General features: G+C 42.4%; 1 protein-coding gene across 6 annotated transcripts in view; it reads left to right on the top strand.

Annotated features, from left to right (window-relative positions):
* DYM (dymeclin) overlaps positions 1 to 16,303 on the top strand; it is a 216,403-nt gene that overhangs the window by 176,886 nt on the left and 23,214 nt on the right. For all 6 annotated transcript variants that reach the window (XR_015799699.1, XM_014894892.2, XM_014894890.2 and 3 more), the window contains one exon: positions 1,962 to 2,075. Coding sequence is in view for 5 of the 6 variants with exons in the window: in XM_014894892.2 (XP_014750378.1) it covers positions 1,962 to 2,075 (114 nt within the window). In the remaining variant the exon portion in view is untranslated. The remainder of the gene's footprint in view (positions 1 to 1,961; positions 2,076 to 16,303) is intronic.

The following is a 16,303-nucleotide window of genomic DNA, read 5'->3' as shown; positions in this document are numbered from 1 at the left end:
TGCAGGAAGATGTTTTTTTCTTTCAAAGTCTGTGGGCAACTTGCTTGTTCCTCTGTGAGCTGTGTATCCTCCACCAGCAATTTGTCCCAAACTCTGTGCCAAAACCATGTCAGCCTCACTCTGAGGTCCTCACGCTCTCTGCACAAGCTATTTTTTGCTGTTTTACTCTGTTATTTCTGGTCCCTCCCCCCAGCTCCTTTGCTTATGAATTCAAGCACCTCTTCCTACTCCTGTTTTTTTCTAAGGATCAGAGATCACAGTGCTCCACCAGCTCCTTATCTCTAAGAATGTAAAAGCCTACCTGCAGCATCTGCCAGAGGCAATGAAATTCTCCCTTTCTGCTCAAGTATGGAGATAATCGTAGGGACAGCACAGAAAATTAAACCTGAATTTTCTCTTGACTGATTTCTGTATTTCTGTTGTTAGAAACAAAATAAAACAGGGAAAAAAAACCTAGAACAAGTACCACTATACCATGACAACCCCAAAAAGCAACTTCCAGCAACTTTAGTGTGGCTGTCTCATTCACTTGGTGCAAGAGTTTCTAGAGATCCCAGCAAATCTTCCAGCTCAAAACAAGGGCTGGGCTTTCTGTGGGGGAAGTCACAAACAGGAACAACAAATTTGAATCTCACAGTAATCAAGCCATCAGCTGTCTTTGTTTTATGAACAGCAGCTGAGCTGGGAGGCATAATTAGGGTAATGGTTTCTGGCTCCAGCTGTGTCTCACTACAGAACAAAGAGAGCTCAGCAGAGATTTTGTAGTATAATACACTTTTCCCCCTTTCTGCTTGGGAGAATTATTGAAGATTACTCGATGGACTGGGACTGTGATTCAGATACAAGTGAGCATCAGTATTTTTCCACAGAGTGTGTCAAAAGCTCACAGGATTTTGCAGAATCTACCATCAGCATTGTGCTTGCCTCCAGCCCAGAAGTAGCCAGGTGCTCTGGTGTAGACAGGCTCTAGCAAGTGCCTCTTGTGGTACTTCCAGAGGATTCTACATAGGTGGTGAAATTTTTCCCTAGACCCTCTTTGTGTTTTGAGTCCTGGATCTCCTGTGTGACTCTAAGGAGTTTCCCTGGGATAAGGGATGGGGTTTGCAAAGTGTGTTCTTTTTGGATGGAAGGAGCTATAGGAATGAAGATTTTCTGATGTCCCACATGGATAACTGTTGGTGGGATGTCTGCTTCTGGTATGACCTACTGAGCTTGGAGAGGGATAAAAGTTAAAGCCTGACCTAACTGAGTTCTAGCTAACAAGGACCAGCTGGGTCACAGAAAAGGGGGTAGGAAGGGAAATATGGGGAAAATCAGCTTGGCTTCACAAGGGGGGTGTGTGGAAGATGAGAGGGAATTTGCAGGATTCCTTGGGCCTATAATCCAGGATGTGGAAGGTGTGTGTGGCACTTGGGGTGGATACTGGGTAGAAGAGGAGCTTTGTGCTGTGGACTTCCTTCTCACTGTCCACTTGCTGCAGCTTTGAGTGCTGCACAACTCCCAGGAAATGTGGAAACTGAGATGCTTAACAGTTTTCCTAGAGCCTTTTGTCCAGAAGTCAATGAAACTATAATGATTTTACTTTAATGCTTTACAATGAAAGTAAATTTCTAGCTCAAATCATAGAAAGACTGGAAGAACTCAAAAGCGTGATGGGCAGAACTGACAGAAGGAAATATAGGCATATGTCAGTGCACAGTAGTTGAAAAGGTAAATTTATTAATTCAGCTGTGTGCATTAAATAGTAAAATAATCTGTGTTAAAAATGACTGCGAGAGGATACTGAGAGTTGTGCTAACTTGACATTAACAAAGTCTCCCTGGCTGTGACACATGCAATAACGTGATTATTCTTTAAGAAGTGCAGATACAGCGGTGCCAAAAAAGAAGATGACAGCTTTGTGTATTAATCGATCCAAAGATCTCTTCTATTTATTTATGTGCTGTGATGTTTCATTCCAGGTGATCAGCTTTTTCAGCTCCCGATTAGAGCAAGCTGGAGCTGAGCTGTCAGTGGAGCGAGTTCTGGAAATCATCAAGCAAGGAGCTGTTGCTTTGCCCAAAGACAGGCTAAGAGTAAGTGCTCAAGACCTCATCACTTGAAGTGTACTGGTCCTATCAATTACATATATATGCCCTTTATATCTGTAACTTCAAAAAATCATCTCTCCTTTCAGTAGTGACTGATAAGTGATTACACTGTCGATTGCCATATGTGTGTTTTCATTTAAATTCCTAATTTCTGCTAAGTGTTTGGGTGAGTTTTTATGATTAGTTATTAAATTGAAGCGTGTGGAGGAATTAAAATTTGCTGAAGCTAAAGTTCTCTTCATCATATCCTGAAGATGCAAGCTCCTCTCTCCATCTGTTGTTTAGTTATGCTGTTATCAAACATTGATAATTCTCTCTTTTGATTAATTTATTTTTCTGTCTCTAGTGTTCTGCACCTCTGTCTGGATCTATATTAAATGCTATAAAGATAAATTTGGGGGGCTTTTGTTAATAATTATCCAACCTAGTGAAAATTAGTTCAGGACCTGTAAGTCTGGTCAACATGATGATGAGCTTTCTGTATAATCCTGAACAGTCCCCTCCATTCCTTTCTGAGAACCTCTCAGATCTCTTGAGGGATTTACCAACGTGACAGGCTAAAATCCATTAATGGCTATGTGATGTTTAAATACTACAATAAAGAAATCTGTGTAAGTGGTAAGTAAGCAAATGGGAGCTGTGTGTGTTTTTTAAACATGATGAATCTTGTTTCTCTGTTATGCCAAGTGTATTTTAAATACTGTCTGTTTTCTTCAGAACTACTTTTGTTGCTACTCTGTGATAAGAGAGTGAGAGCATCATTTCTTTTGTGGTAACTCTAGTAAAATATCCTCTGATAAGGCACACTGAGTCTGTACGGCCACTGGCGACGGCTGGTAATTTATTTATATGCTGGTAGTTTTAAAACACCCAGTGGGAATTTTCTAGCTGGCTGCATATACTAATGTCTTTCCTGCAGTTCCCTGTGTCCCTGAGATGGCACATCTTCAGTCACTCAGACTGAATTCCTTCAGGAGAGGTTGGTCTAGAGTCCGAGTCCTGAGCTGCAGTACAGGAGTAGCCTGAGTAACACCAGAGCAGTTGTTGGATCCAAATCCCTTCAGGGTTGGGACCCAAATCCCAAAGCCCTTCAGGTTGTCCTTTCTATGTGGTGATGCTGTGAATACAGAGAAACACTGGAACTTCTGCTGTTTCTATGACAACTTGTTCTTATGTGCAGATATTTAAAAGCTCTTATGTTGAGGCTACAGTGATTCCTTCTTGACACAGCGCCATCACCAAATAAATTCACTGCTTAGAAAAAAATGAAGGTTTGCTCAGTTACTGAGTGTGCCACATCGACTGACATGTCAGGCCACAATTTACAGAAATGCTGTTTCTGGAGTGAAATGCCATCAAGTTTCAATTTTCTGCACTAACGATATGCAGTATTCAAAATCATATATTTATATTGCCACTTAAAGCAACAAACCATCAGTTTTTGGCGTGTGCCAAGCTCTGTAAGTCCTCACCAAACAGTCAAGTACTTCCAGTTTTAAGGATGCTTAGTGTTGCTTGGAGCACTTCCCTTTCCTGTGGAGCACTTGAGTTTTGGGACAGACTTACAGAGGGGATACAGCCAGCCTGGCACATCAGTCTTCTACACTGACCACTTATATCTACTGAGTTTTATCTTTTTGGTTTCCACAGCAGTTTGGCCAGAGCAGGTTACTTTTCCATGCAGAAAATGTGACATTGACCTTGGGGCGGGATGTTTGTATATATCTATATATATAAAAATATGTAGATATATATGTATGTATTGTCATGCATCAGTTTATACATGCAAATAACATCCTTCCTTTGCACAGGTAGTGATGAGGAGCAGCACGTTTCCCTCCTATAGAAATGGCCTTGTGAGTTTTTGTGCCCTCTGTCCTTGTGCCTCTCTACTAGGAGTCTCCCTGTTCCTCAGGTCTTCCCACTTCAGTCTGAGGTTTTCAGGGGAAGCTATTCTAAAGCTCTACAAACTCATATTAAGATCAGACTGAAGATATAGTTACACAATAACTCTGGCAACTCTGAGGCATTTCAGCAGCTAAATAAAGGAGAAAGCTTTAATCCTTCTGTCTTTAATGACACTCTCTGGGCAAGTCTGGATGGGTGGGAGCAGCCCTACCCATGCTGGTTTTGATGGCACCTTTCAGGGAGTTGTGCAGAGCCACCAGGTCCCCCCTGAGCCTCCTTTTCTCCAGGCTGAGCCCCTTTCCAGCTCCCTCAGCCTCTCCTGGGGCTCCAGCCCCTTCCCAGCTCCTCGATGATTCTCTTGTCCTGAGGGGCCCGAGCTGTCCCCAGGACCAGGGGCAGCTTGTGCTCAGCCAGTTTGGACAGTGTCTGGAGGAATTGTGAGTCTGCTGCATCTGTGTTGACACCACCGACACATAATTCCAATGTGCAAAGCTGTGAAGTTCAATCCCAAGGAAAAAAAAATACATATATATGTGTGTGTATATATATATATATATATATATATATATATATATATATATATATACACCAGTTAAAGTTAATTGCTAATTTTAAAGCCATCCTTGCCTTTTGCCACAGCATATGAAGTGCTGTAAAGTACAAGAGACCCTGCAGAGATATTATTCCTGCCTCCTAGAAATAACCATCTTCAGCTGAAGCACTCTGGGGAAGGCAGTTGGAACACGGATATGATTTGGAAAATGAGGGCTGAGGCAGAGCTTTTACTCAGTCACTTCCCTGCAGCTCAGACAATGATGTTTTTTTCTTGTGTGTAAGTACCCAATATATGCATGGATGTTTTCAAGTGAATGTTTTCAAGTTGCTTATCTTGGCCTTTGTTGAGGAAGTGAGCATTCAAGAGGTGCTACACTATTCAGGTTCTGAGCCTGTTGCTTAGCCCATAGTTCAAACATGAATCAACGTCAACTAAAAATAACAGCACTTAGAGCCACGATCCTCATCTGCATAATGGAGCTTATCAGTTTGGGAGCACACCCTGGTGCTCCTGCTCCCTTCCACTGTGAGAAGTAACACGGGATGCAAAGTGAGCATGTGTGCTAGCAGTAGGTCATGGATAAATATATATATGTGCGTGTTTGTGTTAGGAAAGATATCCTGCATTTTCTTAGCAAATAATTATTGGGAAATGGGAGATCTAACTCAGATTTTCCTTCCAGTCCTGGAGCAGTCTGACTGGAGACAAACAATGTAATTAACATTATTTTAAGCATATGCTTTTAGCTGTGTACTGTGGAAGGCCAAGAAAGTCCAAGCTGAGCAATTAGCCTTTTAGAAGACTTCTGCACAAACAAAGAGATAAAGGGCAGGTGCTGAAATCAAGAGCTGGTTATTTCTCCCTCAGTCTGTGGGAGGAGATAAATGAAGTTAATATGCCCAGGATGGAGGCAGAAGCCATGGCGTGGAGATAGAGCTGTCTCCTTTGCAGACGAGCAGCCCACAATCCAGGCTCCCTGCTATATTGCAGAAGCTTATTAAAGGCAATTTAGAGATCATAGTGATAGGTGAAAATTAGCCTCATTCTTTCTTTCTCTTTATTTTTTTGAAAGTTCTCAGGCTGTCTTCTTTCCCTTTGGTGAACTATCTGTACTTTCAGGATTAGGAGAGTGAGAGAAGTGGGACCGTGTCTGGAGCCTGTGACTTATCTCAGGATTTCAAGGGGAGTTAGCCAGCAGATAACAACTCTTCTGCAATAAGTGGGAAAACTTGTTTCAAATGCTAGCTGGTGACTAGAAACTGACATTTGATTTCATGGAGTGATCACACTTGGGAGGCCATGTTTAATGCTTTATAAAAGAAAAGTTCCCATTACCTAAGCCACTTAAGATGGAGATTTGTTTTTCATGAGCATTTTCTGATCTGCTTGTGTTTTTCCACTACTCCTTTTCTCCCCATGCCAATGAGTATTTTGTCATCCATGTGCACTCTGTCAGATGTTCTTTGTGTGCTATGCAGACGTGCCATTATGCCATCAACTCTCATGTTTCTGATACGGTACAAAATTTAATATTTATTGAAGTGCATTTGAGTTCGATGGGCATTAAAATTTCACAGAATATGTAAAAGGAGCAGAGGTAAAAGCCTTCAGTCTCTTGACAGAACAAGTTTCGCTTTAGGTGTTAAAAGCACTTCTCATAGGTTTCCCCTTCTGTTAACAGTGTACTTCCAATTCCATCAGCTTCCATTTATTTCACTGAAAAAAACTGCTAATCACTAAGGCACCAGAGCAGAGGGGAAGAGTAAATTGTCATCATAGTGATGGCAGATACTGCCTAGGAGGTGGACCAGAGCAGCTTTATATCCCTGGCACATCACCCTGGGAAAGCAGCACCAGCACCAGAAGTTCAGCTACAAAAAATGTCATAAAAATAACATGATTGTTGACTGAGGTGGCAGTGAATTCAACAGGGGATGTCAAGCAAAGGTGCTTTGGTAGAATCACAGAATCATTTAGGTTGGAAAAGCCTTCCAAGACCACCAAGTCCCACCATTTCCCCAGCATTGCCCAGGTCACCACTAACCTATGTCCAGAAGTGCCACATCCACACGGCTTTTAAATCCCTGCAGGTATGGGGACTCCATCACTGCCCTGAGCAACCAGAGCATTATGTAAAGAAATTCTCCCTGATGTCCATCTTGAGCCTCTCCTGGCCCAGCCTGAGGCTGTTCCCTCTCCTCCTGTCCCTGTTCCCTGGGATAAGACCCCAAATCCCCCCCGGCTGTCCCCTCCTGTCAGGGAGTTGTGCAGAGCCACAAGGTCCCCCCTGAGCCTCCTTTTCTCCAGGCTGAGCCCCTTTCCAGCTCCCTCAGCTGCTCCCCATCAGACTTAGGCTCATGGCAAATCAGAAATCAGGAATGGCCATAGAACAGAGTGCTTGTGAAGTCCCCAAAACCAAAGGAGCCTAAATAATTTCTTGGCTTGGATACTGAGCTCCCTTTGGAAGAATTTTCCCAGGGAGGAGACATCATCTGTTGAGGAGTCAGTGGGGCCATCACAACTGCAGAGGGACAGGACATGGGCAGCCCAGCATAGCACCCCAGGTGGCAAGGGAACTCAGTGTTCCATATATATGCACCCTCTTGATCCTAAGAAACCATCCATTGCCCCATCTTCTATTAGAATTGCTCCTGATTATGATTTTTTTTTCCCCACAGTCCTGCTGTCCTTAGTCCTAAGTGGCTCTTATTTAGCCGAAACAAGATGCTGGATTCAGGATCCAGACCAATGGTCTTTAATAATCCAAATTAAACCTTGGGGCAGGTCTGTAATTGCTTTAAAAGCTATGTAGAGTTTCTTGTGTTTGTTTTACTGCTGCTACACTTTCGCTACTGTGGAGTTTTTGGTGAAATAGTGCACAAATTAACTCTGTGTGACACCATAAAGGGGTAGGGACAGAGAAGTTACAGAGACCAGCAACTCCTTTTCAGAGCTCCAGGGCACAGCACTAAGCAAGAGAGACAGAAAACTTCCTTAAAAAATAAATTCATCCAGTTCTTCCTGATATTTATCTTTTTCTTTTTTTTTTTTTTTCTTCTGGCTCAAAGGTCAAAGTTCTTATTACAGTGGAAGCTGATTGTGTCTAATACATCCTTAGGTCTGACGCTAGGCAGGCGTCTACAACACAGACTTCCTTTTGCTGACCCTCAGCTGCTGTTAACCCTTACCCTGAAGAAGATCAGATTAGTGACAGAAGTGTAAAAAAGTTTTAAACAAAGTGGTTTTTGGGCCTTTCCAGAACACTGACCATATGCTAAGAGTAAGAGTATTTATGGATTGTATATTTCCTTCTGACAATTTATACCCTCAATTAAGATGTCAGACTTCCCTGCTTCCGTGAGCTGACCTGTAAGTGATGGACAATAACTCACATTTCTTTTGAAGGCATTTGTTTTAGAGGTCAGCTTCTCAGAGACCTCAAGCAGAGAAGAATATACTCTGAGTCCCTTGAGAAATATTATTTTGGGTAATCAAAATTCCAGGGGGAAAAAATGATCCTGAAAGTTTTGATGGGCTTTGTGGTCAGAAAATAACTTATCATTGTGAAACTATGAGCAGTCAAAGACATGTCTGCACTTAGCTGACTCTGGCTAATCTTACAGTGGGATTATAAACCTGTCTGTCTGTCTGAGCCAGGGCAAACCCTTATGCAGGTGCTTTTCTATTAATGTAAGCCTTGCTACTTAAATTGGTGAGAATGAGTTGAAACTAAACTGAATGACACCACTTTATAATAAGTATGTCCAAGCAGGAGTTTCTATCATTTAAATCTGTTTAATTAAATGGTGCAAACTTGTGTGTAGGCAAGATCTGAAGTATGTGAAAAATACTATGGAAAAACTGTGATTATTATAGTGCTTGAAGTTAGATACTTGCTGACATAATGCATTGTATGGGAACTCTTGGCTTTGTAGTTCGAAGCCTTACAGGGAGGAAATTAACGGCATCATCCCAGAAGGGAACGAAAGCTTTGGGGGTTTAGTTCAGAAATAAATACCACCCTCACTTTGAAGCATTAATATGATAATCCACAGAAATGTGACTTCAGTAGGAAGTAGGGTTCAGTAGCTAGTTAGAATGCATAGCATGTTAACAAAAAGATTTGCTTATGTGCCTGGTTGCTTTAACACTGAAAAAGCCAATGGCCAAAGTAAATTCACTTTGCCACCTGTGGATTCAAAGTCATGGAATCACAGAATAGTTTAGGTCGGAAAAGCCCTCTAAAATAAATTCTCCCAAGGAGGCCAAGGGCACCACTAACTCGTCTAACTCACCCCAAGTGCCACATCTACATGGCTTTTGAACACTTAAGTGTTCAAAAGTCTTTGAAATGTGATGACTCCTGAAGTGGATTTTAGCAGTCTTAAGAGAGCCTTGTTTGTAACCGTGTGTAATGCAAATACAGCTGATGAGTTGGATTGAATACTAACACTTCATTTTCAGAAGCATCCTTCAGGTAAAATGGAAGGAATCAGTTAACTTAGAGACTTTAGGGAAAGAGAAATAAATTCTACTGCAGTCCTTAGCAGTGTAGCTTGACTTGAAACTTGCTATCCACAGAGCTTCAGATTGCTGAACTTAAGGTGTTTGAAATGTTGGCATAGGCTGGCAGTGTTACTGAGTCATTTATCAAGCATATTTATTTATTTTTCGAAGTTTGGTTTGATACTTTTATATGAAAAAAAAACCCTAACAAGAACTCTTCTATTCATGTGCTTGCATGGATTTTGACTGTCATACATGTCAAGGTTTGGGTTGCTTTGGTGTGGTGTAAGATGAGTCCTTTTGCATACAAGGTCTTAGTTACAGCTGAGTATTTTATCTGCTTGAGTGTTGCCAGGCCTAGCAGCAGTGGTGTGCACTGTGGCACTCACAACCTCTCCCTGGCACTCCCAAAGAGAGTTCACTCATGCTGTAACCGACACCATATTTATATGTTACTCTTAAGGCTGTTTGAAAAGGGGATGTGCTTTCCACCGTTCCCCAGTTGTCTTATGAGTGTGAAAATTATACAGTATCACATTCTTTAAATTATTTTTGTAGCATTAGGGGGAAAGGGACAAAAAAAAAAGCGAAAAACCACCCCTCAAATGTTTCCAGGAAACTAAATTTTTCAGATGTGAATGCTTCTGAGAACCCAAACGTGAATGCTTCTGAGAACCCAAACAAGTTAGGTTTTCTTTTACACAGCAGCTGTCAGTCAGTTTTGGGATTAAAACCAGCTTTTTAACTTGAGTTTACTTCAGTGGTTATAAATTCTTTCATGGGGGTGGAGAAAAATAAACAGTAATTTTTGGCATTGTTGACTAGAACAAGGGAAAAACCCAGCTATTTTATTTTGCTTGTCTGCCTGGCACACAGTTAAAAACATATTAATGCTTTTCTGACACCTCCCTATTGAAGAGTAATATAAACATTACTGCAGCATCAACATAAGGAAAAAAGCATTAGCAAATTTTTGAATCTCTGATCTTTAAACTGTTTCTCATGTAATATCAGTTTCTTATTATAAAGAACCCAAAAATCCCTTTGAACAGAAAATAATAATCATGCTTTCACCTTAGACCACTTGTGTAAAGCTTCTCTTCACAGACAAAGAATAAACTGAGAACTTTAGTCTTGTTTTCTTCCTAGTCACTGGAGCATTCATTTCCATGGAGAAAATCCTGCTTCCACTGGAAAGCTCTGACATTCTCAAGGTTGTCAGGCTGTATCTTGGTGCTTAGGAGATGGTTCCAGGCATGATGCAAGCAGGACACAAGGCAGGCCCCAAGGCTGTGTGGGTCCCATGGTGTGGGGAGCGTGTGGTTCACAGTGACTGGGATTAGCTGGGAGGGAAGAGGGACTGTGCTTCATCTTCCCCTGCCCTCTTCCTGATTTCCCTGGCAGCTTCGCATTGATTGCATGGTAGCTCAGAAAGTGAGGCTGGTGCCATGGTCAGCAGCCTGGGGAGGATCTCATGTCGTGAGAGCTGTGTTTGTGCCTGTGCTGTGAGTGAACAGAGCAGCAAAACTGAGTCTCAGCTCCTGACCTTCAGCCACCTCAGCTGGAGTGGATTGAGAGGAGCAGCAGGATGGAGGCAGAGCTTTGTTAGCAGGTGCACAGTCAGCTCAAAGAAGCTGGGAGTGACTCGGGTTACCCACATCAAGTCCATCAGCTTTTGCTCACTTTCATCTTGAATAGTTTGCATTTTGTCACCCTTCTTGGTGAATAATTTCTCTTACACAGGTTACAATTCAAATAAGGCACTGATGTCTGAATCCCTTCAATGTTTGAACTTTGACTGTTCTAAGGTTAGGCTAGATATTAGGAAGGAATTCCTGGCTGTGAGGGTGGGCTGGCCCTGGCACAGGGTGCCCAGAGCAGCTGTGGCTGCCCCTGGATCCCTGGCAGTGTCCAAGGCCAGGCTGGACAGGGCTTGGAGCAGCCTGGGACAGTGGAAGGTGTCCCTGCCCATGGTAGGGCATTGGAAAAGGATGAGCTTTAAGATCCCTGCAACTCAAACCATTCTGTAATTCTGTGATAGAAATACTAACTCTTCAGGGGTGGGCTTTCCTTTTGTCAGCCAGCCTGTGGCACTCCATACCTGCAGTGTTATCCTCCACTTTAATGCCATATCCTGAAGAGAGCAGGAAGAAGATATTTTCTTGCTGCAGTGTTCCTTGCTTGTTATGCAATGCTGTGCATGGAGTCATAGCAGTATTTGGTGGAAGCATAGCAGCAGCCCAAAAAGGATCAAGGATGCTTTGAAGGTGGCAGAGTTGTGAATATCAAAATGATCCAAAGAATAGCAGATCTTTTTTGTACCTCCTTCAGGTATTCCCACCACTTTTCTCATTTGTGGTTTAAAGCATGCATTAATTAACACGAGTTAAAGTCCGGGAAGGAGGTGGAAGGAGGAGTTTGTTTGGTCTACGTATGGGTGTTATGTCTGGAACAGTGCTCTGGTGTTCCTCCAAGGCCATGTACCTTGTTTGCAAACCTGGGTAGATAGAGAATGTGGAGACCTGTCATTCTTTTATGCTGTTGGCGTGTGTTTGTCACAGCCGTGAGCAGAAAGCACCCAAGATCCCAGCAAAGGAATGAGTAGTGATGTGCTGTGATAAAGGACAGACTCAACCAAGTCTGTGGCATTTTATCTGGGAGCAAGAAAGAATTTATCCTGGGATTTCAAAAGAACTAGAACCTGCAGTAAAACTGGATTCAGACACATTGAGAACAGGCATAATGTTTCTTTAGCTTCCCCACCTTCCCATTTATTATTTTGTTTTTCAGTGATGGGATACTGTGCATCCTAGTAAACTCCAAACCCACAGTACTTTCTCCCTGTCACCGAGACATCTGGTTGTGCTGAGGGAGCTAATCAATTACAGACTTCGTTGCTATTATGAGCCTGCAAGCCACTTGAAAATTTACCAGATTTTGGTAATGAAGGGCCTGAAGTTATTATTTGAGCTTTTTCTTTTTTTTTCCTTTCAACTTCCCTTCAGGGGTCATCAAACTGGCAGTATTTTTATTTTTTTTTTTTACAAGCTCAAATTTTAGACTTTTGAAAGTTCAATTCTGTGTATGTCAAGCTACTTGAATTTCCTGTAAAAATGTTGGAGTTAGGAATTGGTTTGTAATAATATGAAAGTGAAGAAACCTCCAGGTTAACTGTATGAAAAGTTGGTATTGAAATAGATCAGAAACTCAGGGCTGATCTTGGGTTGAGGCACATTTATCATTTTGCTGTTAGATCTGATATTTACTGTTAACATTCAGTATTAGTCATATTTATGAAGATAACTTAAAAAAAATGGATTTCTAGCTCAAAACGAAGAACAGTTTACAACTTGAGAGTGACGTTCAGCTCTTGAATCGACGCACCCTATAGCTCCAGTTTTAAACCCCTCCTTCAGAGCCTCACTGATGCCAGAATCTAACCAATAATGAATGATTTATCATTCTGTATTTGGCTTTTTCCTGTTGGAAGGGTGGGGGCGAGATCCTCAACTCCAGAATACCGAGTCACTCCTAGCGCTTGGCTCCGAAACGCATAAACAACGCGGACTGTTACAAGTCCCATCCCAACGCCCCTATTACACGGCCATGTGTTCTCAGAGTTCCTGGAGCCTGATGTCAGGCCCGTGCTGGTGCTGGGTGTATTTTCTGATTTTCCTGGGGGTCTCACGTGTGGCTGAAGTGGCCCGGGCTCGCAGCGCAGTCTGGCAGCACCGGCGTTGCGCTGGTGCCGCTCGGCTGGGCGGCGATAAGCAGAGAGACAGTCTGGCTCCTTCCAGGAGCCTCTCGGTCATGTCTGAGCGCTCGGCAGTTCCCAAAGCCTCTGGCTGACTTTCCCCTGTGGACCGTTCATTTATCAGGAAATGGAATTGGTTACAGGATTTCGCGCGCTGCCAAACCTCACTGACGAAATCGGCCCCGTTCCTGCCCTCAGAAGTAGGAAGAATGTGTTAACTCTTTGTGCTGGTGCTTGTTTTTAGTGCTTTTGCTGAAAAAAAGCCAGGTTCCTTCCTACTTTTAAAGGTTTCTGGAAATTGTTGACACACTTTCACCTTTTATGAATATACTACTAATGCAGGATAATTTTACCAATTACATTTAGCTCTTTGCATCACAGTTACTACTGTCTTTATAAGCATTATTTTAGGGCAATTGAATTATGTTAATGGGAGATTTGCCTGCTGAATTCAGTGTATTCTTGCTTCAAAAAATGTATTCTGAATTAGAGGAGTGAAAATTAAGATTTATTAAAAACATAAACAATGCTTTGTTGTTTAAGGGAGGCTTTAAAGCCTAAGTTATATGTGTAAGTTATACATAACTTGTAGGAGCTTAACCAGAATTGAATAGAAATATGTCTTTAATTATGTATATAGGATGACAACAAAAAAACCAAGTGCAGTTCTTTCTGAGTATTCTGGTTTTGCGTATAGTTACAAACCCAGCTGTCTAATGGCAAGGTGAACACCACTTTTTTTAGATTATATTTGGAGGTCATTATCTTTCATTATGGATCAATTTTATGGCAAACTTTAAAAAACAAATGCACTTTAAAAAATGCAAATGCATATTTTTTTTGTGACTCACCAGACTCCAAGCTGCTCTGAAGTTTGCAGGGCAGAGCTGTTTGTCAATCACAGGAGCTTGGAAAATCTGGGTTGGAAAAGCCCTCTAAGACCATCAAGTGCAGCTGTTCCCCCAACACTGCCAAGGCCACCACTAACCCATGTCCCCAGGTGCCACATCCACCCAGTCTTAAAGCCCTCCAGAAATGGGGATGCCACCACTGCCCTGGGCAGCTGTGCCAGGCTAGTCAACCCTCTCAGTCAAGAAGTTTTTACTAATACTCGAGCTAAACATGAGCAAATCCTCAGTTGTGCAAGTTGCATTGAGAAACAAGGAGACATTTTGGTTTTATTAATTTATTTATATTAATTGGAGGTACTGCTGGGGATTTTTCATTTCTCCAGTGGTCAACATCTGTCTCTTAAGGCCCCCTAATTTCGTCCCTAATCAACTGAGCTCACTCCTTTTGCAATACTTCTTCTGTGTCACACACGGTGTCTGTGTGTTTCAGAGGGGATGGAGAAATGACCATTTGCAGGTTGTCTGCTGGTGGATGCAGGTGTCTGTTCCTGTACCACTTGAATCATTTCAGTTTGTGCAACGATGTGTTGCACTGGGAGCATGTCTCTCATAAGACATCAGTCTGTTTTAATGCAATCAATAGTTGTAACCTCCCATGTATGAAATTACTAAGCCCAGAGGTAAAGCACAGTGCACATATGGTAATTATTATGTCTGGAAGTGGTTGCTGCATTAATTGATAGCAGTAGCAAGTAATGCAGCCTCACTTAATTTCATTGCTTCTTATACAAAAATCCTGTAAACAGAATTTTTGCAGTCTAATAGGGTAGAGTGTTTTTTCTCCTTTTTATTATGAGCAAATCACTGTGAAAGTATTTAGAGCTCTCTTAGCTCATTTAGCTTCGTGGCAATTTGTGGTCCTTTGTTCCATAAACAAAAAGTGGCTGAAAACAGCTCGTCCACAGCCTGTGAAAGCACCGTGTAAACCTCATCAGCCGCTCTCTGAGACATGGTTGGTGTTGCAGGATCTGCCTGGGGCTGGTGCCAGTGAGGAACCCTGCTCATGGCCAGCATCCTGCAGGTCTGAGCCACTGCAGGGGAGGATAAGTGGGTGATTTGGCCTCACTACTGCCATAACTGAGGCTTGTAAAATTCAGATGTTTGCCAAGCTGTGTCTGCAGCTCAAGTTATCATAAAAATACTACAAATTTAGTATTCCTTACTTTTAAAAAATTGTGGTTTAGTAGTGTAAATATAATTTTCTATTTTAAAGTAGTGTGTCATAAATACTCCTGAGGATCTCAGAATGTTGGCCCTTTCCATTGTGAACCAGGAAAGCCACAATGGCTAAGGGCTGTACATGTTTGGAGATCCCTCATTCTGTCAGTGAGAGGCTGATGATGATCAAGGCAATCAGAGTGCCAGTAACACTCAAATCTACTTGGATTATTTGTTGAAAAATGAGTGAACTTGTCACAATCCCAAAAAGACCTTTGCTGTCAAGCTTTGGGGAAGCTCCAGATAGTTTAGAACCATGGTTTGGGTTTAGAACCAAACCAATGGTTTGGGTTGAAAGGGCTTAAAGCCCATCCAGTGCCACCCCCTGCCATGGCAGGGACACCTTCCACTGTCCCAGGCTGCCCCAAGCCCCGTTCAGCCAGGCCTTGGACACTGCCAGGGATCCAGGGACAGCCACAGCTGCTCTGGAAAATCTGAACCAGAGCCTCACCTTTCTTCAGTGCTTGCTTAAAATCTTATGCATACAAGATAAAGGACTGGCTGAAAATAGATTATTTTGGAGTAATAGGTAGTAAAACTGAATCACAAAAATGCAAATATATTGTAGGAAAGCATTACATACAGGGTTCTCAGAAGCACTGGCGAGGGTTTCACTGTCGTCAGGGTTGTGGTGACAGTTGCAGTTTTAAAACCACGTAGGTTATCTGCTTTTAGTCTCGTCTTTACGTCCTACTTGTTCTCTAGGAAAGATGCATCCTGTTCATGCAGAAGGCTTGTTTGTCTTAGTGAAATCCAGGGAAGCACATTTCATTCCAGGATGAAGGAATGCATCAGAGATGGGTATTGCACAAGAATCCAAGGTAGCTTGGGAGGGTGGTGCTTGGGTGAGCGACTGGAGTACAGTGATTCTGCAGTTCAGGAATGAGGTGCATTGGCCAAGATGAGGATGAAGGGTGGGCTAACACAGGACACTCCTATTCCCAAGCTGCTGTCTGCATGGAGACTAATATTTACATGGAGGCTTAATGTCTGTCCCCTCCACCCCTGAAGATTATTCCAGTTACCTTCTGGAAGCTGCGTTCTGGATTCAGTCACTTCATTCCCAAGCCATTGCTTTCTTTGCAAAGCTCAACAATTGCACTGGAATGAAATCACCTTATCGTGGAGTTGCCATAGCTGCTTCCAGAGAGCTATTCCATAATACTGTTATGCATGTCAGTCTCCTGCAGAAGGCTGGGCGATGTTCTGGCTATCCCAAACGAGTTTAAAAAAAAAGTTTAAACAAAAATGTGCAGATGACAAAGTCCTACCCGCCTAGCCAGGACTACCATGGGCTAGGTAACAGTAACAATTGAATTGTACAAATGCAAATGTAATAACTTTAATACAGTAATATCTA

The sequence above is a fragment of the Sturnus vulgaris genome, chromosome Z (assembly GCF_052056855.1).
Source record: "Sturnus vulgaris isolate bStuVul1 chromosome Z, bStuVul1.hap1, whole genome shotgun sequence".
In the NCBI taxonomy this organism is placed as follows: Eukaryota; Metazoa; Chordata; class Aves; order Passeriformes; family Sturnidae; genus Sturnus; species Sturnus vulgaris.
This window is presented reverse-complemented; position numbering and strand designations above follow the sequence as displayed.